General features: G+C 42.2%; 3 protein-coding genes across 6 annotated transcripts; 2 read left to right on the top strand and 1 right to left on the bottom strand.

Annotated features, from left to right (window-relative positions):
- The first annotated feature begins 6,184 nt into the window (after positions 1 to 6,184).
- On the top strand, positions 6,185 to 11,828 carry LOC147257578 (leucine-rich repeat LGI family member 2-like). Its single transcript, XM_086211585.1, has 8 exons — positions 6,185 to 6,540; positions 6,699 to 6,770; positions 6,990 to 7,061; positions 7,283 to 7,354; positions 7,488 to 7,559; positions 8,954 to 9,123; positions 9,618 to 9,782; positions 9,946 to 11,828. The coding sequence occupies exons 1-8, from the start codon at positions 6,365 to 6,367 to the stop codon at positions 10,779 to 10,781; spliced, it is 1,635 nt and encodes a 544-aa protein (XP_086067711.1). The 5' UTR covers positions 6,185 to 6,364; the 3' UTR covers positions 10,782 to 11,828.
- Positions 11,829 to 13,683: 1,855 nt separating this feature from the next.
- On the top strand, positions 13,684 to 22,559 carry LOC147257579 (coiled-coil domain-containing protein 149-like). 4 transcript variants are annotated; one of them, XM_086211586.1, is made up of 14 exons: positions 13,684 to 13,772; positions 14,287 to 14,421; positions 15,607 to 15,768; positions 15,880 to 15,918; positions 16,002 to 16,109; positions 17,615 to 17,731; positions 18,235 to 18,407; positions 19,251 to 19,323; positions 19,458 to 19,542; positions 19,689 to 19,836; positions 19,921 to 19,997; positions 20,100 to 20,135; positions 20,621 to 20,683; positions 20,758 to 22,559. In XM_086211586.1, the coding sequence occupies exons 2-14, from the start codon at positions 14,371 to 14,373 to the stop codon at positions 21,249 to 21,251; spliced, it is 1,626 nt and encodes a 541-aa protein (XP_086067712.1). In that variant the 5' UTR covers positions 13,684 to 13,772; positions 14,287 to 14,370; the 3' UTR covers positions 21,252 to 22,559. The 4 variants fall into 4 exon arrangements, with proteins under 4 accessions (XP_086067712.1, XP_086067714.1, XP_086067715.1 ...); XM_086211588.1 differs by lacking the exon at positions 13,684 to 13,772 and having other exon boundaries at positions 13,810 to 14,421; positions 20,738 to 21,091; XM_086211589.1 differs by lacking the exons at positions 13,684 to 13,772; positions 20,100 to 20,135 and having other exon boundaries at positions 13,810 to 14,421; positions 20,738 to 21,091.
- A 553-nt stretch (positions 22,560 to 23,112) lies between these two features.
- LOC147257580 (extracellular superoxide dismutase [Cu-Zn]-like) lies at positions 23,113 to 25,088 on the bottom strand. Its single transcript, XM_086211590.1, has 2 exons — positions 24,929 to 25,088; positions 23,113 to 23,936 (listed from the first exon to the last, which is right to left on the bottom strand). Exons 1-2 carry the CDS (start codon positions 24,940 to 24,942, stop codon positions 23,300 to 23,302), a joined length of 651 nt encoding a protein of 216 aa, XP_086067716.1. The 5' UTR covers positions 24,943 to 25,088; the 3' UTR covers positions 23,113 to 23,299.
- Positions 25,089 to 26,864: the final 1,776 nt, after the last annotated feature.

The raw sequence follows: 26,864 nt of genomic DNA on the forward strand, positions 1-26,864 counted from the left end.
CTTTCAACTTTATTTAAAAAAAATTAGAATGAAACAGCAATAGTGCCAAGCTCAAAGACTGGACTAACTAACCAGCTAACTCACCAATTAACTGAAGGAGTGAATAAAAAGCTATAGAATGAACATCAACTGTGAGTAATTGCAGTTGTGACGCTCTCCACAACCAGACAGCTGAGTAACATGCATGGATGAAGGAGTGTGGCTCTAATAATATGTGTGAATATGAGAATTGCGTCAGTACTCTGCCCTCTCATTCAAACAGCTGCCCACCATTTATAGAGGAAAACACTCCACAGCAGCTGGTGCCATTCAGCTCTTAAGAATTGGGTCATCTGTTCATCTGCAGATGTTGCACAAGATTCATGTCACTTTTTGGTCGATTCCATCTGAAACATGCTCAGAGGCTCCAACAAAGACAACAGAGGGAGGTGTGTTTGCTCATGTTTGCTCCATCTGCTTGTTTGAGCCCTGTCTAAGTGTGGATTGTGGACGGGGAGCCAGGGTGGTGGTATGCAGGAGGGAGGGGCTGAGCCAACAGTTGTTCCATGTGGAGGGCACATTATCAAGGACAGAGTACGAAGCCTTTGTCACCATTCAGTCCCATTCTTATTCTCACTGTCATTCATGTGATGTAGCCTCTTGGACATAGGATGTTTTCTCAAGTAGTTGTGAAGCCTGATATCTGTCATTTGGGTGCATCTGTTGTCTGGCAAAAACAAAGAAGAAAAAACATTAAAATCGTCATCAACAGATACTCTGTACAACTGCTATTAAATGTTGTAACACTGCTTAAAACTGTACAATCTGTATTTCATTTACCAGGTGATTTTGATCAAAAGTAATGTAAAAAAAAAAAAAAATCATATATCACATACCTCAGCCAAGGTGGACTTCCTGCACTCCCTTTGTTCTCTGACACCTAATGGACGCCCACGTGGTCACAGTGTGTTTTCATAGCTGCTAATATTTGGATGGTGCATGAAGGAGCAAGCTGATGCTGCACTGTTGTACCAATATCACTTCCTGTGCTCACTAGGTGGAACCAGAAAACACATGTATGATGTTGTTGTTCATCATGTTAAGACAACACAGCATAATTTTGATGCGAATCAAATACATCAGACTTACTTCCCATGAGCACTAGGTGGCGCTATGACTTAAGTTAAGCTTGGAGTTTAGTATTGTTTGGTGAACTAGCAAAATTGGTTGCTGTGTCACAGTGGCTCATCACCAAGTTCTGAAGACATGTGACCAAGAAGGATCTGGTCCACTCACTTGGTAGCGAAGTCATTTCCTGCTGTCACCAGGTGGCGCTATGACGACCAAACTACAATTTTAGATTCATAATAAATAATGTCGAAGACTGTGTGTGGTCTTTCGTTTAAAAAAAAACTGAGCTATTAAAGTTTGTCAATGTGCCTGAAAGTGAGCAGACATGTTGAACTGACCTCCACAGAGATGATACATTTAAGGAGCTATTTAAAATGGGGCCGCCGCCGCCGCCGCCGCCACTCACACAGGCATGCTGAGATCAGTTTCTCACAGTGGCTGCATTAAAACAGCAGGTGTTAAATCATGAGCCCCATTAATCAACACCATGACTGTCCATGTACAGACCTTTTCAACCCTCGTTCTCACTAGACGACGATACAGAACAGTGGCATCTCTGAGAAATGATACACAATGTGTACCTGCTCTAAAAATAACCATTAGCGTGAGTCGCAACCTGAAAAGTAACACAGCAAATCTTACAGTGTTAACAAGTGTTGATTTTACTGTGACAGATTTGCAGGGCTGACAAGTGTTTGTCGGGCAGTTGTTGGTCCAGCCAGAGAGCTGACAAAGACCCTCTCAGAAGTGTTAGTTAACCCTGATAGATGCACACGCTACACACACACACACACACACACACACACACACACACACACACACACACGCTACACACACACACACACACACACACACACACACCATCAAAAAGAACAAAAACCTCATGATTTTCAATTATCAAATACTGACAATACAGGCACTCCCCCTCAACACTTTTGTCCACATTTGTCTGTCTGTTATAGCATGATTATGCAAAAAAAAGAGAGAGAGAGAAAAAACAAACAAACTTTGTGACAGATTATCACCAAACTTAGTGGAAGGGTGTAGTACAGGTCAAGGAAGTAGCTTTTAACTATTGGGGCGGATTAGTCATAGTGCCAACCAGTGGAGACAGGAAGTGTTACAAGCACCACAGCACACACTTTGGCCCGCTTCTTGCTGCAGAATCCAAATATTATCCGGTTTCACCACCCTCTTGCTCTGCCCAGCTGCTTACTCAGCTTTGGCTCAGCTTGGCAGACATTGGCTTGCTTGTGTTTCATGAAAACATTGAAGATGCAAATAAAACATTAAAGAATATTCTATTATTCACATTATTAATCAGAAAAATAAACAAAAATGAAACTAGAAAACTTTCCAGATACAAAAACTCTGGAGGGCAACAGGCTGAATAAAACAAAGGACATGCTGGCAGATATGAGAAAGTTACTAACGATGCAGCGAGAGACAGGTGGGAGAGTGCGCGGACGAGGAAGTGGACAAGAAATACTGGGAACAGGTGAGTCTCAGAAGCAGGAAACAACCAAAAACAAGAAGTTACACTTGTGGGAAGTGAATTTCAAAATAATTCAGATTTAGAAAACGTTATTTATTTCCGTGGGGGGCAATGAAGGGAGCAGAGAGCGGTACAGTTGGTTACACAACAACAACAACAACAACAACAACAACACAACAACATACATAAGGTAAAGAAGTGCAAGGAAGTCTGTACCTCCCAGGGTTAGCAGCAGTTGCTTTATAAAGTGCATGATAGAAGTGAAAACTGGAACTGACCTGTAAAACAAGAAAGCAAGATGCAAAACTACAGCACAAGGGTCATAATGTCCTAAATGAGTCATTAACTAAAAGTCCAAAACTAGAAGTCGACCGTGACCCATACCTTGATTCAGATCTCTGTTTTAGCCATTAAGTTACAACGAGGGATTATGATTAAAAACTGGGAACAGCATCCATTGAGAAGACTGCTTTGCAGTCTTTCTATTTTATAGATGAATAAACAAATATCTGTTTAAAAACTTAAGCTTGACTGGCTAGCTCATCATCATCATCATCATCATCATCATCATCATCATCATCAGTTTTATCAGCACCAGTGAGCTCCTGATACCGGCTCCATGTGTTCCTGCAGCTCCTGAGTGGGAACAGGAGAAGTTTGAGAGCCTGAACACCTGCTGTGCAGCAGTCACCATCAGCCAGACGCTGAACTTCTCTAGGTTACACACACGCACACGCGCGCACACACACACACACACACACACACACACACACACACACACACACACACACACACACACACACACACAAAACACAACCCCCCCCCCCAGACCCTCAAGGTTTCATGGTTCAAGGGGTAAAGGTGATCTTTGGATATGAAAGTGTCATACGTGAGCTAGTTTCCTGGATGTCAGGGATTAGAGAGTTACTTTAAACCACTGATAGACAAATCAATCCAAGAGTCTGAAGGCTACTTTACTGACTTAGTTTACAAATGTATTAAACTCATAAATGTTAATAGTCAGTATATTCATACTGCATGGTTCGATGTTTACGTGATCAAGTTAGGGCATATAATTTCATGCTAAATAAATGATTATTTTTTTCCAGAACAACTAATTCACAGATTAGAAGCTTTTCAGATCTGTGTCATCTATGCAGCTATCTTTAGAAGCTCCAATGTGTTTGATTTATTCCAGCTGTCAGGAGTCGAAGAGGTTATCTTTGAATTTCAAAGGGACACATGTCTGTTTCCTTCAGCAGCGATTCGTAACTTTCAGCAATGATTTGCAGGTTATCGATAATCCACTGAAATGATTTGGGTTGTGTTAATCCTCCTCCTGCTTGATTGTCATTTACTTTGAAAATCTCCCTCTTTAATCGATCCCAGAGAAAAAGGATTAGGAATCTGACTTCATCACATTTACGGTACAACTAGAAAAAAAATGGTAGTTTATTAAAAAACCTTGTGTATTCAGATATTTACAATTGCATCAAAAAGGATTTTACACAACTGTTAATGCTGTTCTTGCGAATTATAACAGAACCGTCACTGAGTTGTGTTGAGCTACGGTTAATTATTTAGCTCCATGAAGTTGGCCGCTATGGTTGTCTATAGGAAATATAGTCAGCTTTGGCTGATTGCTGTATCTTTACCTCATCATCCTAAATGTTAATTTGACTTGCTTCCAATATAAACTGGTCACTTCTTCTTTTGTGTCCATAAATTGTGACAGGCATTCAAGATATGACCAAAATGTCATGATACACCATCCACTGTGTCACAGGTCACAAGTGACAGGCGTCTCCTCGTGTTTGACGACAACAGGCGACAGATGTTGTTGACGTTTTACAGAAAACAAATCACATTTCCATGTTGGTATTTCCAGTTCCTTAATCCCATCTTGAGTTTGTCCAGAACAAAATAGCAGAGAGATGTTTGCTGTGCATGGCGTCATCTGGTTTCATCTTGCACGTGTCCTGAGAGTTTCAGGAATACTAGAGACTAAAAACAGCCATGCTCGATGCAGAGCTGTCATGAATTACGCCAGCAATGGCAAACATGTACGGTTGCTCCCTTCTGGCATCGGGTGTTGGGTTTCGCTTGTGCTGGTGGACTACCGTCCTCCAGCAAAGGTCAGCACCTCCTAGAGCCTACTGGGAAAACTTACAAACGCATTGTTTCATTGAATAATGCTACTATCTGAGTCAAAAATGAGAGCTGAACGGTGTGATGTCATCATTCACACCGGAGGAAATATGATGATTGTGTATGATGTCCTATTTATCATAGCCATGTAATTTTTGTTTAAGTAACTAATGTGAATGTGTGTACGTGTGTGTGTGTGTGTGTTTACCTGTGTGTGAGCGAGACAGAGACGAAGCAGAGAGAGAGAGAGAGAGAGAGAGAGAGAGAGAGAGATTACATTCTTGACTTTTTTTTACGTTTTCTGTAAACTCAAGGAAATTCAGTTTGTTCCACATATAGAATATGTAATAATCCTTTTGAACACTTTACATATAATTATTTAGGATTAATTTTGTTAAAAATAATTAGAACTCTTCTTCTTCTTTTTTTTACAAATGAAATGAAAAAAGAAATGAAATATGGACGGACGAGATTAACTCACATTACCGAATCATTTAAGGTTTAAAAGGTGGATTGACAACGTTGCTGGAAGCGAACCCACTGAATGTCCAGAGCACCAACAGGAACTTGTTGACAGATATTGTTTACATTTTTTTTTTTTATCAGCAGGTCCCCTCTAGTGGCACATCTGTGAAACACACTACACTGCATAAGTGGAGTTGAGTAGAATCAGTCAAACTGTATCTAATTTTTGTTTAACTGAAACCCCACCAATCAATAAGAGGAGCAGTCGTTGTTTATCTGAGGCCTGAGGGTTAATAGTTGGATGGGCAGCCTGAAGCGTGTCACTCTGCAGAGGGAGTTTCCTCCTTCAGGGATTTTCAGAGTTTAATGTGCTCTGATATGACGTAACGGCACTGTACACACTCACTGGTCAAAATAACTTACGCAAGGGAACAGGTTACATCTTGTGGCCACAAAATATTTCTTCTCTCCCTTCCTGGGTTTAAGTGAGCTCTCTGATGGATTGAGAATAGTTTTCTATCTTTCTTTCTTTTTTCTTTCTTTCTTGTGCTCTGGTGATATTTCTTTCTTTTTTCTTTTTTTCTTTTTTTAATTTGTTCCCATAATGTTTGTCCTTGAAATTTGGTATGAGACAAGAGATTATGGATCACATATTCACCAACATCCCACAAAAAAACCTTTCTCAGAATGTTGTAGGGAAAATGTTTTGTCTTCATAAACAATATTGTGCATTATTAGAAATGGATTTGAAATGTTGGATGAAAACATTTTCTTTGACATTATTAATGGAACGTTCCCTCCAAGTACCTCTGCTCACTGGCGTTCTCCATGGTGCTGAAAGCATCTGCGTGTGTGTGTGTGTGTGTGTGTGTGTGTGTGTTACAGTATTGTTTGTGCAGCTATTTGATTTGATCACGTCACCTTAAACATCAGTTACAAGTTTACGCCTGTTCATTACGTGTCCCCACAACAAGACTGAGGCAGACTTTCTTCTGTCCCGTCCCGGAGCAGCATCCTTCCGGGGCGCAGCTGCAGCCGTGTCAGCCTGTGTCAGGGTTTTCTATTGGTGCTGCATTCTGATGTCGCCCGGGCGGATAAAAAGCTGCTGTTTGCACCATTTACTCTCCTTAAGGCCCAGGGAGCACCATGACGACGCCTCGGCAGTGGCTTCTGGTCGGGTTTGCGCTGCTGTATCTTTGCGGAACCGCTGAATCTAAAAGGAATTTCAAATGTCCTTCAGGATGCTCCTGCTCGAAGGAGACCATCATTTGCGTTGGCGCCTCCCAAATCCCGAAGACTATACCGAGTGACATCAACTCTTTGTAAGTGAATATGTACTTGATTCGAAACACAATTTTCTATTTCTAAAAACTATTAATTGTGCGTTAAGCTGAGCTCCCCTGCAGGACTGGCGCAGGGTGTTAACGCGTCCAGGTGCAAGTTTGACTTTGACGTGCAGCGTTATTTGCTGTCCCACCAGGAGCGTAGTAAATGGATCCATCGCTGAGATTACAGAGGGGATGTTTTCACTCATGCCTTCCCTTCAGCTACTGTAAGTGCACGTTGTCATGGGAATAGCTGGTGTTTATTGGGCAGTGCAAGACACAAGAGAAATAGGCTGATAATGAAGAAATAAATGAGCATCTGTCTGGCCTCATGATGCAGACTCAGAGGAGATGCTGACTAAGTAAGAATCCTGCCCCCCTCTTTCATCTCTCTCTCTCTCTCTCTTTCCCTCCCTTCTTTTTGCTCCATTTGTTTTTGTTTACAGGCTTCTAAATGCAAATTCTCTGACCACTATTAAAGACGATGCCTTCTATGGGCTTCCGCATCTGGAATATTTGTAAGTATTGTTCAACAAAAATATCCGGATTCCCAGCGTAAGATGGTAAAATCCTGTTTTTGATATACGTATAATGAAATAATTCCAATACACAAACCCTCACCTCCATCTTAATGTCTACTCATACCTCCCAACATCTACATTCTTTTCCATAATCATACGTCATATAAGCTGCCTGATACCCGTCCTGATGCATCTCTGTTTTAATATCTGTTGTCCAGGTTCATTGAAGGGAACAAAATCGAAACCATCGCCAAAAATGCCTTTCGCGGTCTCCGAGATTTAACTCATCTGTAAGGCTGCCATTGTTTCCCTCTTCAAACCAGTAACAAGTGCCTCATCTGATAATGCAGCAACTCAAGCAAAAGATTTACATTTTTTATAAATGTGCACATTTCCTTCTGTTCCCATGTGATTCTGCTATAGATCACTTGCCAATAACAAGATGAGGTTTCTGCTGAGAGGTCTATTTTATGACTTGGATTCCTTGCTGGAACTGTGAGTAAGCAGTTGTGGTGTCAGCAGTGTGTGTGTGTGTGTGTGTGTGTGTGTGCGTGTGTGTGTGTGCGTGTGTGTATGTATCCCCAGTATTCCAATCTGCGTATCAAAGTGAAGCTGACTCAGGCAGTGCTGTGTGTGAAGCAGCATTAAAGTGATGTGACACTATTTTCCATCCATCCATTTGCTACCACTTATCCTGTTAAGGGTCGTGGGGATGTGGGGGGGTGGAGCCTATTCCAGCAGCCGTTGGGCGAGAGGTGGGGTTCACTCCGGACGGGTCACCAGTCCATCACAGGACCAACACATAGAGACAGACAACCATTCACACTCACAGTCACACCTACGGTCAATTTAGAGTATCAATCAGCCTCGTCCCCTCTTGATGTCTTTGGACTGTGGGATGAAGCTGGAGTACCAGAGAGAACCCACGCTGGAACAGGGGAACATGCAGACTCACACAGAAAGATCCCGTGATGGAGCCGGGGCTCGAACCCTGAACCTTCTTGCTGTGAGGTGACAGTGCTGACCACTGCACCACGGTGCAGCTCATTTTGGATGTGTTTATGAATTTTTGGCAAAGGTTATCATGATGATGATATTTCAACCTCTGCATTTATGCTGACTCCACTCAAAATATTGTCTGTATACAGGATATTTTAATATTTCACTATATCAGATCGAGTCTATTTCTCCAGTTGTGCTTGTAATACATGCTATATTTCAGATGGCCACTAGTTGCCCGTACTGCTGTCATGAGAAATGCAGTGCACATGCAATAACATATCACAAACACGCACATATATTTTAGTCATTTAAAAATTTTAACATAGTGTGAAACAAAACAGTATGTCGAAGCTAAGAAAGTCAGTATTTCTCATTACTTTTTTCATGCTGGAACTTATCTTGTTATCATGACAGGGAAAGTTAATGGTCTTCACATAACGAGTTATTATCTTGTTATTTAATGAGAAAATTAGATGAATTCATCTGTTATTAAGTGACAACAGTGTTGCAAAAAAACTAATTAAAAGTAAGACTTTTTAAGCTTCCATTGGAAAGCATTTCGACGGGTTGGACTCAACAGTCCCTCGACAAAAATGCGCATCTCTCTGTATTCTTTCTGATGCCCTTAAATTTCTCGGTGAATATCACCACTGTATCTGTATATCTGTGGTTAGTGTCAACTTTGGCCGTACTGGTGTTTATCAAGCCTCTGTAAATGCCTTTTCATCCAACAGCTGGCAGCAAATGATCTCCATCAGGAGGAGCGTCCTGTCTCTTTGTGGCTCAACACTTGACTCCATTTCCATCTGTAGAAACGTTCATTTCTAGCAGTAAACGTGCTCAAGCTGATTTGTCAGACGTCGTTGACTCTCCCTGTCATACACCAGGGATCTGCGAGGAAACTCTTTCCAGTGCAGTTGTGAGAACAAGTGGCTGATGACGTGGCTGAAAAACACAAACGCCACAGTATCGGATGTCTTCTGCGCAGGCCCCAGTGACATGAAGGGCAAGCGGCTCAATGACCTTCCTCTTCCTCTGGGGAAGTGTATCTCTACAGGTGACACGATCAGAGGCGCATCGACACCATCAGCTGTTAGGAATTGTTACAGGTTAAGCAAAGACTGTGCGGCCTTTAAAAAGAAACAAAGGAAGAGAGACATCAAAACTGTTAAATAATTCAACTTGAAATGCTTCTTACTCGAAAACAAGCGGACTCCAGACCTACTATAGTATATGTAGCAGAGTATATATTTATATCTTTGATTCATAAATTTAGATTCTACATATCAGGGGGTTTCAATTCTGGTGACTGAAAATTCACATCATTTCATTTAAAGGACTCTCTTATTACAGTCATCACCTTAGTTTTTATATCTGTGATTGTTTCAGAATCATTGGCAGATCTGTTTATGACAGAAAGAACAGAAATGAGCAATGAAATCATTGCAAACTACTGACGATAATAATGATATAAGCTATCAAACCTTTGTCTCACGCAGCAGCATTCCACAGCATGACTCCTTCTTGCTGCTTGTTTCCTGCGTCTCACAGATTTTGTGCGTCATCAGTCGATTCCCATTCAGTCCATGTCAGCCGACATCTTCTCCTTCAAAGAGGACATCTACGTGGCGATGGCTGCGCCCAACACCAACAGCTGTGTGGTCATGGAGTGGGATCACATTGAGATGAATTTCAGGAAATTTGATAACATAACAGGTTTGACATCTTGTATATATATCAAAGTATACATTGGTGATGTTCGATTGGTTTATATTTCTAATCTTTGCAGCCAACACATCCAGAGATAAGAGAAAATTCAAAGATTATCTGTGAGTAGCTCTGCTGTGTTACTACTGACACCTGTTTTTATTCTCAACAGGGAAATCTGTCGCTGGGTGCAAGTCAGTTCTGGTTGATAACCACGTGTTGATCATTGTTACTCAGCTCTTTGGTGGATCTCATGTTTACAAGTTTGATGATCAACAAAACAAGTTCACTAAATTTCAATCAATTGAGGTCTTCAATATCTCAAAGCCAAATGACCTCGAGGTTTTCCAAATGGACAACAACTGGTACTTTGTGATTGTGGACAGTTCTAAAGCAGGTCTGTCTACTCTGTACAAGTGGACCGACCAACCGGGCCGCAATGAAAGTGGTTTTTACTCCTACCAGTTTCTCCACGAATGGTTCCGTGATACAGATGCTGAGTTTGTCCAGATGGACGGGAAGTCTTACCTCATCTTAGCCAGTCGCTCTCAGTCACCGGTCATCTACCTGTGGAACAAGAGCAGCCTGAAGTTCATCCTTCACGGTGAAATCCCAAATGTCGACGATGTGGTGGCAGTGAAAGCTTTCCGGGTGGAAGATGAGTTATATCTGGCTATGACCTGCTACATCGGTGACTCCAAAGTCCTCAAGTGGAGCAGTAAGCAGTTCTCAGAAGTGCAGGTTCTTCCCTCTCGAGGAGCCATGGTCCTGCAACCTTTCACCTTCATGCAGAGACACTACCTTGCTCTGGGCAGTGACTATACCTTCACACAAATCTACCTCTGGGATACTGAGAACAAAACCTTTCACAAGTTCAAGGACATCTATGTTCAGTCACCGCGGTCATTTACTGTTGTGACCACGGACCGCAGAAACTTCATCTTTTCCTCCAGTTTTAAGGGCAAGTCCATGGTTTTTGAGCATATTATTGTAGATTTAAGCTTGTAATAACTACGTGGCTTCTCCAAACAATATTGCGTGTATGCTGCAAAGGAGTACTCATGTTGGTAACTCTTTACAATAAGGTTACGTTAACAAATGTAAGCGGAGAGTCACACGTCCCCTTTACGGAGCATGAATAAATGGTTAAGTACGTATTGACCAGCCGTTATTAATGTAGCCCTGTTGTAATGTGTTACCAATGCTTTTGTCTGGCAACTTTCTGCAACCTTTAAGAGGTCCGATTCCAGCCATTTAACTGAGTTAGCATGTGCCAGCATATTAGATTTAATCTGAAAAGTAGTTGACTAGCGCAATCAAATAAATTCAGGAAACGATGGCCAGTCCAGGGGTAGACCACAGCCTCACATCAGATTATTGTCCACAGAAGATTATTCTGGAAAAGAACTTTAGTCTCTGCCGTGAAGGTTGAAAAATATGGATTCAGCTGTTGATTTTACCACTGTCATAGACAGTTTAGACCAAAGATTTGTGAAAAAGACCAGTTGAAACTTCCAAGTACTCGCGATGAGACGGGCCACTTTACACCCCGGCAACTTTCGTGGAAACTGTTTCGTCTGGTTGGGAATCTTTGGTGCAAACTGCTGGCTCAGGGTTAGTTAACCTGATAGAATTCTTGGTTGCAACAGAAACTTGTCTTCCTGAGCCGCGAATATGTAGCAACTGTCATGATTTCTGATGTGTACGATGTTGAATGTATTAGATCTTACCAGCTTGAGCGTAACTGCACATTTATAGCGAGCTACTACTTGAAGAGAGTGCCTGACCAACAGTTAAACCTATGCAAAATGTATATTAGGAATGGAAGCCTTTTCATTTTAGCAATACGCTTTGTTCAAATTTTGAGTTTTTTTCCTTTTTAAAGTAAATTGATTACTTATTAGTCTCTAATACATCATTACAATAATCTATGATGTTTGCACTAACTACTTGGAAACTTTCGCACAGCTGCGTATTTACAGTCTGTGGTCTTATGTAACAATGAGTTAGTTGAAATGCTGTATTAAAGAACATGAAACCATTTATGAGCTTTAATTAGTCCTGTATTTTATCAACAGAAGTGAAAAAAAATGGTGGAGACGTTGACATCTGAAACGGAAACTCGTTAGAAATGTCACAGAGGATAAAGGACAATTGTGGAATCAAAACCTGCTTGTTTGCGCACTGATCTATTACTGCAGTTAATTTAATTAAATGAGTTTATTATGTTAATCTTTTATGGAACCCTGGAGTCACTGGAGATTTACAATCTACCTATTATCTATTTATTACCTATTAATTAAAGTTGTTTCAAATTTTGAGGCTATGCGACACAGCTTAAATTTGATATATTTGTGGCCACAAGCTAAAACCTTGTCGCTTCAATTTAGTCATTTTGCATTCTTGTACAACCTACGTATTGTGGCCACAAATTAATTAATCCAGCTCCTCCAGTGCCACCAGGGACTCAAGAAGTACAGAGAACTCATTGTAAGACATCTGTGTGTGCTGAAGATGCAACACCCACTAGAATAAGCAGCAACACGGAGACAAGAGGACGTGTTTGAGACGTCCATTTGCTCCTTTACTCTAAATCATCAAGATTGTGCATGAGAAGCTGAACTGAGAGCTCAAAGACGAAGATTAAAGTCAGAGCCTGGAGATGCTGCAGCAGCTACTGCAGTAGTTACAATAAATCTGGGGGGGGGGATAAGACAGGCCACAGGACCCATTCAGGAGACCTTCATGTCTGCACAACCAGCACAACCTTGTTTACAGAATCCGGTGAAATTAATTATGAGATAATTAATTCTCATGTGGACATCTTGTTAATGAGGGCAACAATGATTCCAAGAGTCCCAGGAGTGAGGGCACTGGTGATCTGGACACAACCAACAGAAGACAGAAGCCCCTCTGTAAACCTGCTGGTCTGCTGAAGACCAGTGGAGACAGCTAGGGGATTCCATGTGTTTAGGCCGTTGGTGTGAACCATGATGAGGCCTGCAGTTGAAGAGACCATGGAGGAGCCTGCCGTGAGGACTGTGGTGGAGCCCAAGTTGACCACGGTGGTGTTCACCTGTCCAAATGCAAGAGGAGCACTTGGTGGGTGAAGGAGGACAGACACCATTCACACCTTCCTCCAACCCATTAATATGTTGACAGGTCCAGTTGTGGTTGGTGGAAGACCCAGGAGGACAACAGGAGGCCTCCTCGTGGTGGTGTCTGCCAGCACAATCGGGATTCCAACGTCCAATCACGGGCAGACCAGAGTGACCGTGGAGCTCAGCACAGGGACTAGCATTCTTGATAGCTGTAGCACATTTACGACGTGTGAGCGTCATTGATGCGTGCTGGTTCTATAAAAATGACAAAATATAAAAATGGGAATTGTACCTTGTAAACCCATCCCTCTTTATTACACGCTGTTGAAGGGTTTCTATTGTTCTTATTTTCCTGTGTTGAAATACATCTTTGAATATTGAGAAGAACTTAGTGTTGAACTGTATTGATCCTCTAGCACCATCTGCAGGCCCAACTTTGTCCTTAAAACTGGTTTGTCATCTACACCTGCTGCGTTCACTTTATTTCAGTCTTGGTAAATAAATAAAAACTAAAGAACTGAAAAAAAAAAGATTCTTTAGTTTGACCAGTTTTGGTCTCAGGCAGGGCTTCCCAAAATGGAGTGCATCATGTTTAATTTGGCCTGCCTTGTGTCAAAATAATAAATAATAATAAAAATGTATTTTATTACGTATTTTAAATTGACTGTCTTCCTTCCCTCTTTTAACAGTGTCAGCAAATGCAGCAAAATCAGTAAATGTATCATGACGCTAGGTGACGTCTAAACAACGGAAGTGATGTCAGAGATGTTCTTTAAAGACAGTGGAGATCGCACATTTCGGGTGAAAATAAGTAATAGCGCTCCAGTCCTACGAGAAGACCCCTCCGTGGATGTTCTTTTAGCCACAGCAACCAGCATAAACTCAGCTCACACTACATGTGTGTGTTTATCTTGCGTTTCCAGCAGCCGGAAGAGAAAAGAAAATTTAGCGAGAGAAATATCAGGTGGAAGTGTAGAGTTTACCTCAGCGCGCTCGGTGTTACGACAGTCGGAGGCCGTTTACGGCGACCCAACACTTTTTTTTTTTCCACAAATGCACTTCAATCTCCCCGTCAACCCGGGGCTTTTGGATAACTCGCGTTCCGAAGTCACTCCCGTTCATTCACACACACACGACCCCTCCGCCGTGATTCCCGTAAAGCTAAAATTCTGTGTCCTGTTATTGGAGGAACAACTGTCGCGGCGTTTTGGCGACTGTCCGTGAGACCGTTGAGTGACGTCCAAGAATTGATTCAATTGGCTCAAAGTGTTACATGTGACCTAAGCTAAAGTTACGCTTCGGTAAACGGGGACATGGTTGAACGTTCCCTCCTCTCAGAGTAAAACATCTCTGATGATGCACTCCGAGTTCCTCGAGCAACGATGATGCAAAATGCCTTTTAATGTGTTCAGCAGCAGAATCGACACAACTCGGTGACGCTTGTTCCAGATCCACCTCACGTCAGTAGCCTTCAGCTCTGCTGGTCCCGGAGAGAGATGGATCCTTCCAGGAGGAGCGAGAGTGACTGGCAGGGGATGGTAAACGAGGTGAGCCCGCAAATCCTCCGCAGTAAACCGACTCAAACCCCTCCAACCTGCGGCTGACGAACTGCAGCGAAACCCCAGCTGCTGTTGTAACGCCAGAATATCATGTTGTAAATCCACTCTTTATTAGTTCTCTGTTTCTTTCCTGTGTCGATCCGGGTACTTGTATTGATTCAGATTAGCCAGAGCAAACAAGATTAAATCTGGGTTCTACAAGGAAGTGGATTCATTGATGTCCACACTCTTCAAATGTGATACAAATCCAATGCAAACTTCGTTTTATCCTTTTGTCGTGACGTGACGGGTTGAAATCACCGTCAAATTACTAGTAAAGCAAATATTAGAATAATATGAATGTGATTGAATTATCATAAGTACTTAACCTTCTTAGAATGATTAAAAAGTCAAACTCAATATAAATTCATTCACAATATGATTACTGTAAAATTTGAACGGTAGGAACACTGAAATATCAGGCAAACTAAAACACACTTAGCCAACTGGCTGATTGATAGAGATTCAATCACTACTTCTTTGATATTTATTAAAAAAAAATTGCTTTTTTTCAGCTTCTTCAATGTGTCAATGTGTTGTTTGTCTCTCTTGTATTTTCTTGTGAAATGCGTGAATTTTTTTGGATGTATTGTGCTTTCAATTGAATGAAGGAGATCTAATTCTATGTTTTGTAATGAATTATTCATCTGAATTATTTGAGGTATCACTCTTGGTCACGACAAGTGTTTTAAATATCAAGTTGGTAAATGTGTGACAGGAATAATACAGCATTATACAGGAACAAATTCATTTGAAAAGAGGAAATCTTAACATTTCCAGCAGACGAGCAGTATTGCCTTCTCAGTTTTTCTGCCAACACTCACTTTAATTGACAATGAAAATGATCTGAATTGGTGCTATGTGATTAGAATGAGTGTGTGCAATATTGAGATTTGCAGTTGTGATATAATACACAAATAATAAAATGACTGTACCTGCTTTTCTTTTCTTTTTTTTCATTTTTAACCAGGGAGTGGTTAAAAAAAGGCCACCAATTACAGATAATTACAAAAATAATATAATTCCTGCAACATTAACAGCACTGTTCAAAGGTGTTCTACTAACCTGTTGTGACGTTTTTATAATCTTGTGTAAAACAATGTAGTTTTCCTATCATTTGTATCGGTTCATCAGTTCCTGATCTGTAAGCGGAAGCTGGAGAGCAAGAAGGAAGCTCTCCTGATCCTCTCCAAGGAGCTGGACACCTGCCAGCAGGAGCGCGATCAGTACAAGCTGATGGCCAACCAGCTCCGCGAGCGCCACCAGGGACTCAAGAAGAAGTACAGAGAGCTCATTGTAAGACATCCGCGTGTGCTGAAGATGCAGCACCCGCTAGAATAAGCAGCAACATCGAGACGATAACACACCTTTGAGATGTTCATTTCCTGTTTTATTCTAAATCAACAGGACGGTGATCTTTCTCTGCCTCCTGAGAAACGCAATCAGGTGAGCAGTGTTCACTCCTTGATGTTATAGTGTGTGTGTGTGTGTGTGTATTTATGTATGTATGTTGTTGGTGTCTTAAACAGGTGAATTTGGCCCAGCTGCTGACAGACTCCAGAGAACAACGGAACCAACTCTCTGAGGAGGTGAAGGAGCTGAAACAGCGACTGCTGGAGGCTCAGGGTGATAACAAGGTGCCTGTCACTAACTTCTGCCGTACTGAAAGTGCTTCTAATAATCTCGAATAAGGTTAGAACGTTTGTTTCATCAAATGTTTTCTAGTCCAAGTACATGCAGCGGGTAACATAAGTACTGAACACGTCAACATTTTTCTCAGTTAATATATTTCTTAAGGTGTGATTGACATGACATTTTCCCCAGATGTTGCCAACAACCCATGCAACCCACACATGCAAAGAAATCAAAACTTAGATGTCCATCAGTTATGTGTAATAAAATGGAATGACACAGGGAAAAAGTATTGAACACCGTTGCTTAGATTTATTTAATACTTGGCACAAAAGCCTTAGTTGGTAATCACAGCTTCAAGACACAGCCTGAGTGGAGCAACTTGTTGCACGCATTGCTCAGGTGTGATTTTGGCCCATTCTTCCACACAAACAGTCTTCAAATCTTGAAGGGTTCCTGGGCCTCTAAAACTTTGGTTCTTTCCATAGACTTTCTGTTGGATTCAAGTCAGGTGATTGGCTGGGCCGTTCCAGCAGCTTTATTTGCTTTCTCTGAAACCAAGTGAGAGTTTCCCCTGCCGTGTGTTTGGGATCCTTGTCTTGCTGAAATGTCCGCCGTCGTTTCATCTTCATCATCCTGGTAGACAGCAGCAGATTTTTATCAAGAATGTCTCGGTACATTTTTCCATTCATTCTTCCTTCGATTAGATGAAGTTTTCCAGGTCCTGGTGTCCTGAAAAAAACAGCCCCCCACCATAAGTTCCCACCTCCAGACTTCACTGTTGGTGTGGTGTTTTTGGGGTGATGGGCGGTGCCATTTCCCAGTATTTCACAAGCTTGTCTAGATGTTGTGCAGCAAACTTTAAACGAACTTCAACATATTTTTTCTTCAGCTATGGAGTCTTGCATGGTGAGCGCTCATCCAGGCCATGGCTGTTGAGTGCGTTACTTAGCGTTTTCTTTGAAACGATTGTACCTGCTTATTCCAGGTCTTTCTGAAGCTCTCCACAAGTGGTCCACGTCTCTCTGACAACTATTCTGATGATTCTTTTAACTCCTCTGTCAGAAATCATGTGAGGAGCGCCTGGTCGTGGCCGGTTTATGGTGAAATGATGATGTTTCCGCTTCTGGATTGGAGCCCCAACAGTGCTCACTGGAACATTCAGAAGTTTAGAAATCCTTCTGTAACCAGTGCCATCAGTATGTTTTGCAACAATAAGGTTGCGAATGTCTTGAGAGCTCTTTGCTTTTACTCGTCATGATTTGCTTCTTGCGTGACACCTTGGCAATGAGACACCTTTTTATAGGCCATCAGTTGGACCTGAACCAGCTGATATTAATTTGCACCGACAAGGGCCAGGATTGCTGATGTCACAGATCGCTGTTAGGTTTTGTCGAAAAGTTTATAGATCAATATTTCATAATGAATAACCACATACAACACTCATATACCTGCAAAATCCGCCATCATTCGGCTCTGCAGAAACATGACCGGGGTCTATGTTCCACAGCTGCTACGAATGACCATCACCAAACAGAGGCTGGGAGATGAGGAGGTCGGGACTCGACATTTCCCAGCACACGAGCGAGAAGATCTGGTCAGACAGTTGGAACGAGCCAGAGAACAGGTGAGAGCCCCCCGCTGCTCTGGAGACGTCCAGTTAGTCATTCGGTTTGACAGTTGCAACTGTGAGGGAAATCTTTTTAATTTATGTGACGATTTTATCAGATGCGTCGACATTCACACTTCCTGGTTCTTCACAATAAGAGCTCCTACTTCCTCCCAGTGCAAGCTAGCCTGTGTACTCTGGCACACCAAATACATAATATAATGCCCAAGAGAGAAATCTATCTTGGTCTTGTTTGCAATTTTTACATTTCCATTTTATTAGTGGAGATAAAGCACTTGGTATAATATCCAAAGTTCCAATACCCTTGTTTTTTCATCCTTTTTACAAAGTCTCTTTAAGAGGGAAAAAAACTCAAATATTTCAAACTTCAGCTTCCCAAATGTGAACATTTGCTTGTCTCAAACTGGACATTTGACATGAGCAATGAAATTACCTGTTAATAAGAGCTTATGTATTGCCAGTGTTTATATGTGTGTGCGTGTGTTTTCTTGCGGTTGTAGAACGAGGTGCTGGAGCACAGCGTGAAATCTCTGACCGACGAGCTTCAGGATGTTCGAGCTGAGCGAGACGTGTTCCAGCAGAAGGCTCATCGTCTCAACGTGGAAATGAACCGCGTTGTAGGAAATGACCAGATTCAGATTTTAGACATCGATGCGCTCTGCATGGAGAACAGGTCCGTTGACGTCTGTTTAGGATTTTCATATTTCAACTTTCTTGCTTCACTGACAAGTGTGATTTATACCGGACTCTATTCAAACCCCACAGGGTTTTGATTGGTCTCACCACAGTTACACGTCTGAAACACTAGTTGGCGATGGAGCTTCTGCATCAGTGCCACAGGTGGTTGTATTTCAAGAGAGTTGCAGCCTATTACAAAAATATGTCTTAAAAATAATACGACTTAAAAATACTCTCTCTCTTTTCCATTTTTCACCTCATCGCCATCACCTGACTTTGTAAAGTTTATGAATAGTACTCGATCCTTTCGTCAGTGTCACAGATGAGCAGATGCTTAAAGATGGTGTGAAAACTCACTGCGTCATCGTCACAGAACACATAGCCAAGCTTCTGTAGTCGCTGCAGTGGCAACACACAAATCCATGCAGTTTGGCACAGGGGTCACCTGAGAAAGTACGGACTGTTATAATCTGATTTACAGGAAGGACAAAATATGGGACAACACATGACTCCTTTTAAGAAAAAAGAAGCTGACTGTGGAAAGCTTAAAAAAAAAAAAAAAAAAAGCCAATTCATAAACGCAGCATCACACTCCGTTGCATTGTTCTTGTATATGAAGATGACGTCACAGCCGTTTGATGTGGCTTTGTTATGACGACCTGCTCCAGTGAGGAGGAAGTACGTGAGGAGCCAACCCCAACTTAAGCCACGTCATGGAAGAGCAGCTTGGGTGTTGTAGTCTCGTGTCCTGTTGAAAGACTGTAATCCTTCCACTCCTGGCGCCGTTCTGTGTCTGGAGCTCTTGAATCAACATATTAACTTATTGATTTTATTTCAGATATTTGCATGAAAGACTTCAGCAGCTTCAACAAGAAGTCACCTTGCTCAAAACAAACCTGGTCAAGTACAAGGTAGCTACATGGCCTCCAGGTTCATCAATATCTTACTGATGCAACTGACTCAATATTTATTTACAAATATCAAGAAATAAAAGCACATCATTTTTTTCTCCTGAAACAGACACTATTGATCAATCTGGTTTCAGGGTGCCCTGGAGTGCAGGAAGAACTCTAAAATTGGTGGGAAGCCAAACAGCAGCGCACTCACTGGTGTGCTCTCCGCTAAACAAGGTCAGAAAGATGACAAAATAAATGTTGTGTTTATACAGGTGGCAAGGGATGGGAATGTATATGTGTATATTTCCAATCCTGCGTGTGTTTGTGTGTGTGTGTGTGTGTTTGTGTGTGTCTGCGCGTGCATCTGTGTGTTCGTGCAGTGAAGGAATTGTTACTGTCTGAGGAAAATGGTTGCAGTTTGCCAGTGACACCACAGTCAATCTCAGATCTCAAGTCTCTCGCTACGGCTCTCCTGGAAACCATCCATGAGAAGAACATGGTGATTCAGCACCAGCGCCAAATCAACAAGTACTGACACTCAATACTGTACTCTGCATGTAGGCTGTGGTCATGTGCAGAGAAATAACTGAATAAAACTTGTGTTGCCTTAAGGATTCTTGGAAATCGAGTGGCAGAACTGGAGAAGAAACTGAAAACACTGGAGATTTCTGGATTATGGAGTCTACCAGGTGGATGCGGGAACTATATTGTGTACATTATTGTCGCCAGTATTCAACTAAATATTCACAATAATTTCTTTCTTCTGCTCTTTTGCTTCTTGCTTCCTGGAGGCCTGACTTATAATGTGTCCCTGGGAATATATGGAAGTATGTTCCTCTTTGCAATGTCTGCTTTCAAAATCTAAACTTTACTTTCATTTTCACCTTTGAAATTCTGTCCATGTTACCTAACATACAGATGCAAGCAGAGTATTAAACTCACTTGTTTGAAGGTGGTATTTGTAATCTGGACAAGCTAGAGCCGTATCGTCTGAATCAGCATTGTTATTTCAGTGAATTGGGAAAGAGCCATAACGCCACAGTAATGCTAACTTCCCTAGCATGAGTAAGAGGATAATCTCCCAATTGAATGGTTGGTGTATGTTCCAGAACTCTGAAGAAAACAGCTACGTATCACAACTGCAGGTTCTGTCAGAGCAGGAGAGGCCCTCTGCAGCTCCTCCTGCTACCGTGACACACTGTCACTTCTTCAGGAAAGAAGCACTGTTACAAGAAGAGACAGAGTGGTGCTAGCTTGTTCTGATGTGCACAAATTGTCCTTTTATTGACCTCTGTACTTTTCATCATTAAAGGAAAAGAGTCCACCATCCAGAGCGCTCATCAGGCTTTGACACCAGGATCTGATGCACAACAAGGTGAATATTCCCTCTCTTATGTTAGCTTTTACCTGTGTGAGAGACTTCCTGTAGTTTCTGGAATCTCCCCACAGGAAGCGAGGAGGTTGAAAATGTCGGTCAGCAGAGTTTTCCAGGAGATGCAAACCAAGGGAGTGACACACCAGCTCGTCTCCGTGAGCAGACGGCACCACCGCCTGAGGAGAACAGGCAGATCCCCTCACACCCACCAGCTGAGGAGGAGCCAGAAACACCAAGCAGTGAGGAAAGCGACCAATCCCAGATGACAGTGGATTTAACAGTAATAAGTCGCAGGTCACGGGATGAGAGAAGTGTGACTGATTCCTCTCCCACAGTGATCGACGCCAACGCAACTCCTCCCTTGAATATCAGCCCCACTGACCCCGCAGGAGCCAGAGAAGATGATGAATACACCCAGGGAGTGGCAGCTGTTGAAACAAAGTGTATTCTAATAGATGAAAACATTCCTAGTGTGTCACCTGCCGCTGATGAAGAGCAGGAGGACGTCCAGTCAAACCACGCAAGTCCTTCTGATGGGAGGGATCTTTGTGTCACTCAGGAAATTTGACGTCTTCGGGGAGACGACAACTTGCCGTTGAGCGTCAGAATAGAATCTAAAACAAATAATAACATAATGTTGTTTATTTTTATGAAAATAATCAAAATTGGGGGGAGGGGTTCCAGCTAGCAGGAAATGTTCACATTAAAAGAAAATGTTTTAATCTAAAATCTAAAGATTTTTTTTTTTAAACAGAAGCCCAGAAAGGACGCACTTGCTATAATTTTTTATGCCTTGATAACCGATTAATTGAATTTTTAATCACTGCTTTCAAAAAAATAATTGTAGGTATCTTGGCTTCCGTCTTTTAAAGATCATTTCAAATAATGTTCCCGTAATGTTAAATGTTGTCTTAAGACAAAACATTTTAATGACAACATATCGGGGATGTTATGTAATCTGTTGCCACAGCAAATGTTTTTACAATGTTTTTAGAGAACTTTATTCTACCTTTTGGGGGGAAAAAAAATATATTCCGGGAACAAATCTCAAAACTTCTTGCTGAAAACATTACGTGCACATTGGAGGCGATGTCCTCAAAACTAAAAACTAGCTGTGTAGCTGCTGCGATGATCATGATAGCGCCAGGTAGTGATCACAGTGCTACTTTGAATGATCTCCTCCTGAGAATACGGTGCTGCCGTCATTTCCAGTTACTGCACAACAGGAAGTGCGTGTGTAATACCTAATGTTAGTGACAGACTGAGTTGAAGTGGCAGAGAATGTGTGTTTTGCGTTACATTCGAGGTTGTAAAACCCCATAGCTGACAATAATTCTGGTCCGCATTTACTTCATGCAGAAATTTAAAGGTGAAGAGATGAAGCTCATTGCCTCTGTTTGGTGTCGTCACTGAATTTTCTACCTCTATCGTCACTGTCACCTGGCCATCCGAGGCGCTATAATTTTGTACCACTCCTAACCAATAGGGGGCAGCATATCACCAAAGGGTTGTATTATCATCCACTGCACAAAATAATGTTGCATGAAAGTGTTATATTAATTTATCCAAGATAAGTGAATTTCCCTTTGAATCAATGCTTTTATTGTACATTATGTAAATTGACACTGAACAAAGAGACCTCATTGCTCTGCACTGTTACAGTCTCAGAATTATTCAACCTGTGACGCGAGGAAGCCACATCTTATACATTACCAGCACTGATGTCTTCACCTTTTTAATCTATTCACCAGTTTCATACCAAATCTGTGAAACCATTTGTGTACACAGTAAGTGTTCAATGTGGAGGCAATTGATTTATTTACGCATAATAAATAACTTTGACGAACTTGTTCGTTGTCACCATATTCTGCGGTTTTCACCTTTTATTCAGTTGAATTTTTACGCTCAAAATTAATGTTTTCAGAAAGTTTTTCTGTATTTTTTTTTTAAATCATCATTTGTCATCCTGTCCAGCATTTTAATCCAGAATGCAATCTGTCAACTCGTGAATGGATTACCATGGTAACCAGAGGTTGACTTTCTTTTGGTGATTGAGCTCCATCTTTTCCTCTAGCGCCACCTACAGGTTGACATTTGTGGCCTTTAAATTCTTAAAAATGCGAGAAGGATTGCCAGAGAATCTGTTGCACACAAGGTGTTGTAAATTTAAAATACTTGTTCTTCAGGTATCATAAATGAATCACAATGCTGGCATGAATCCATTTTCATTTGTTAAATAATATTTTAATTAAGACTGTCTCAGGTCCCAGGTTTAGGCTAAAACAGTTCTTAGGATTTTATGTTCTCTTGAGATGCTTTTTCATGCTCTTGTATATAAAAAGCTTCAAAAATCACATGATCAAGGTAATTAACATTCAACCCCAATGACTAAATAAGCGACAAAGTGAAAAAATAACAGATAAAACATCTGGAGGCGGTCATATTTAATAGAGCAATGCCTGAGAAAAGATGTTCATGGCACTGAAAGAGTAACAGCAGCCTGTGTGTGTATGCTGAGCGCTGGGTTGACTCCTCGCTGATTGAATCATTGAGTTTTACTGGGATCACCAAAGGAATGATTACAAAGACACGCCAGTAAAAGACACTGCTCTGGGATTACTTTCTCCTCAGCCTCCTAGTTACCCGCTGCTCATACAAATTCCACTGAGTGGGAGTAGAAATCCCAACGATGCAGCAGCCGAGCCTCCGGCCGGCGTTCCCGTGCAGCAGGCTCCCCGCGTCTCCCCCCTGTCCCATGTCATCTCTCTTTTCATGAATCACCACTGCTCTTCCTAACACTGAAAGTTCCCCAAACAGTGTTGCCTCGGACTCAATCTCTGTGTTGATTTTTCCTTGTTGTGGCACAAAGTGTCCAAAGTCTCCTGGATGATGAGGGTGATTAACACCATGTGGATTAAAGTGGCCACCGGTGGACTCACATCCTTGGTGCAGGTCTCCAAACTGGTGAATATGCACCGCTCTGGGCTCTGAATCCCCCACCTCAGGAAAACCATGAAACCGGAGGAGGACTTTGAGCTTTCCCTCAGGATAATCCTGCTTAAACAGCACTTGACCATACACTTTGGGCAGACCCAGAGCAAGTGTGGTGCTGGGTCTCATTTTACAGGATGCAAACATCGTGCCGTTGTACAGAGAAACCTCCGGTGGAGCCAAAGTATCACTGTCAGCTGAGACACCATGTTGATGGACCGCCAGCAGAAGCACCAGAGCCGATCCCAGTATTCTCATTGACCTGGAAGATTTTAAAATATCAGGACATGGCAGTACATTTGAAAGGCCAACATTTTCACAAACAGTCTTTATGCACATGGACAATAGTTCCTTTATGTTCCGGCTGAATGCTAGTTAGCTTAGTACGATGAATTATTGTGGATCAGAAGTGCTGCCCACTTCCAGCATCCAAAACCTGTAGCTCGTCTGTTTTGTTTCAATTAAGATTAGAATCTTGGTTGAACAAGAGGCTAACTAGAGGCCAGCTAGCGTCCCAGTCCAAGATCAGCATGTTAAATCTGGAATGAATTCAGAATATTTACCCAGCAGACGCAGTGACAGAAAAATAAACGTTGATCATTTGCTCTTTATTATAATGCGTCTTATTTTATTACCTCATTGGGAGTGTGACGCACAAGCCTAACCTGCAAAGTAGCAGTAAGAGCTGGCAAAGGAGTACCAGTGCAGTAGTGATACAAACTGTCTGAAAATACCCAAGTAAAGAACATGAGATTATTAGCGATAGCAATTGTGTATTAGGCATTTGGTTAGAAAAGAAAAAAAAGAGACGGTCAGTTTCTCAGGAACTTCCTTTTTTCAGCGTGTCCAAACCCGGTTTAATTAACAACAGGATGGTTTAAGAATTCAACCAAAACCTTCATCTGCTGTTCATCAGAAATATCACGCAATAAACATGGATGCAAAAAAACATTAAGCGTCTACATTTAAAATAATGGGCCATTTTATGACGCTCTTTAGCAGCGCGCAAACAAACGCGTCCACCTCCAACCCACGTCTACGCTTCAGGGGCCGTTCAGGCTCCGTGTCAGGCTCCAAGTGTTCGCCGCGCAGTGGTGCGTCAAACCTCAACAGCCTGACTTCACACAACAGGAATGACGAGTAAAATCGAGTTTAAACCCCTTAATTCTGACATCACATCAGACAAGAGGTCAAAGCAAGTTCCGTTACACAAAACACAAACGTGCACATACGTGACTGGACGAGTCCACCTACCCGAAATAACGCATGATCACCGTTAGGAATCGATGCGACGACGACGACGACGGCGACAACACAAGATCCCAGCTCAGCTTCTTCTCGGGTAGTTGTGTTCGAGGTTGTCAGTGTCAAGGTAAAAGCCTTGTATAAGCGTGTGGGCGTCGCTGGAGGGTGGAGCAGAGAGATGGACCGCTAAGACGCGTTCATTTGTCATTATTTGCTCATGTAAATGTCTTCTAAAAGTACAAGTCGAACACTTTAGCGTCTTCACGTGCATTGCCTCTCAGTTTATCCTTATTGCTTCAAGTTAACACCCCTGACCACACTTCACTTCAGCCAGGACAAGAGAAAGGGTACGGAGCTCCACAGGGCCATAGAAAGAAGACAAAAAGGGATCATAGGAAGGGTTGTTTTGTTTTGTTTTTTGAGGCCACGAGATCTAACTTGTTCCCTCAATTTGGTTATTATCAAGTAACAAGATATACCTTAACAGATGTTATTGAGTGTCAGTGTTTTTTTTTTTATCAGTTCAAAAGGGACATTTGGAACTCTGCACTAAAGAGGGGGGTCTGCTGGGTGGAGTTAAAGGGCTCCACAAACACATCTGAAATTACCAGACTTACGTCAAGGGTAATAAACTCCTACTTTCAGGGGATTTGTTTGCTCCCAGCTGGACTCAAACTGACATCAGACCGGCGCCAATGCAAACACAAGATTACCTGCATGAGGGTCTTGCATCATCCTTCATCAAAAATCACAGTGACAAAGGCTCAGTGCATCGAAATAACAAAGTAGGAGAGGGGGGGGGGGGGGGTTACACCTCCATGTTGATACGTTCTTTCTTCCCTCGATCAACCATGACTGACTAATAATATTGCTGCTGTTCTACATGTTGAAGCAGTCCCAGATATTGTCAGGGCTCAATGTATTTTATCCCCCCCCCCCCCCCCCTCCTCTCCCTTCCCTCGTGTGTGTTTCTCTCCCCCTGTCTGTCAGTTCTGTGTTTGTCAGTCTGGTGTTGGGCGGAGCTGGAGGTCGCTGACCTGTTACCTTCTGTTCTACACACTGCTGCATCTGACCTGGCAATCAAGTCACCTTTCTACTCTGCTCTATCTTCTGAGACCCCTCAGCACCCGATCCTCAGTTCACCTAAATAAACCGGTGAGGCACAAGTGACTGCTGCTTCCTTGCTAGACTTTGCTGTGACTGAATTTCATTTAAAAAAAAATAAATAGATGCAACATAAATTAAACAACTACCTCATCATATTGATTATTTTTAATCATGAATTAATGTTGTTCTCTCTCTCTCTTTCTCTCTCTCTCTCTCTCTCTCTCTCTCTCTCTCTCTCTCCATCTATCAGTGAATCCTCTGTGTGTGTCTTCATGAATTCTGTGGGGAAATCCGTTCCTTGCCCTGTAATGGATCCGTCCAGCTGGGACAGGCTCTAGCCCCCCCACCGCCCACCCCCCACCCCCCACCCCCATCCTTCACAGATAAGCAGTATAGAAAACAGATGAATGGATATCTGTTGCTCCTCTCGTCATTATGGAGAGTTTCACTGATAAACTGGAGTGACCAAAAAGACCGTGTTGTTACTCAGTGTAGCCCTTTGACAAAAACAAAAACCGCTGTGGAAAAAGAAAACAAGCCTAAATGAGCAAGTTTCTATGGTTATGTGAGAAAAACTAACACAAATATCTCTGCCTCCCAACACAACAAATTTCAGAAGAAATCTAATTTTCTATGTGACTTCACACATGGAAGCAGACGGAGTGGATCTGGGTCTTTCATGGGGAGAGCTGGAGGCAAAGGCCCATGGCCGAGCAGTCTGGAGAAATTTTAAAATATCAGGCCATTGCAGTACCCACCCACCCATCCATCCATTTGCTACCACTTATCCTGTTCAGGGTTGCAGGGGGGCTGCAGCCTTTGGGTGAGAGGTGGGGTT

This window comes from Aulostomus chinensis, chromosome 8 (assembly GCF_037954235.1).
Source record: "Aulostomus chinensis isolate RoL2024-O1b breed Wild chromosome 8, RoL_Achi_v1.0, whole genome shotgun sequence".
Classification (NCBI taxonomy): domain Eukaryota; kingdom Metazoa; phylum Chordata; class Actinopteri; order Syngnathiformes; family Aulostomidae; genus Aulostomus; species Aulostomus chinensis.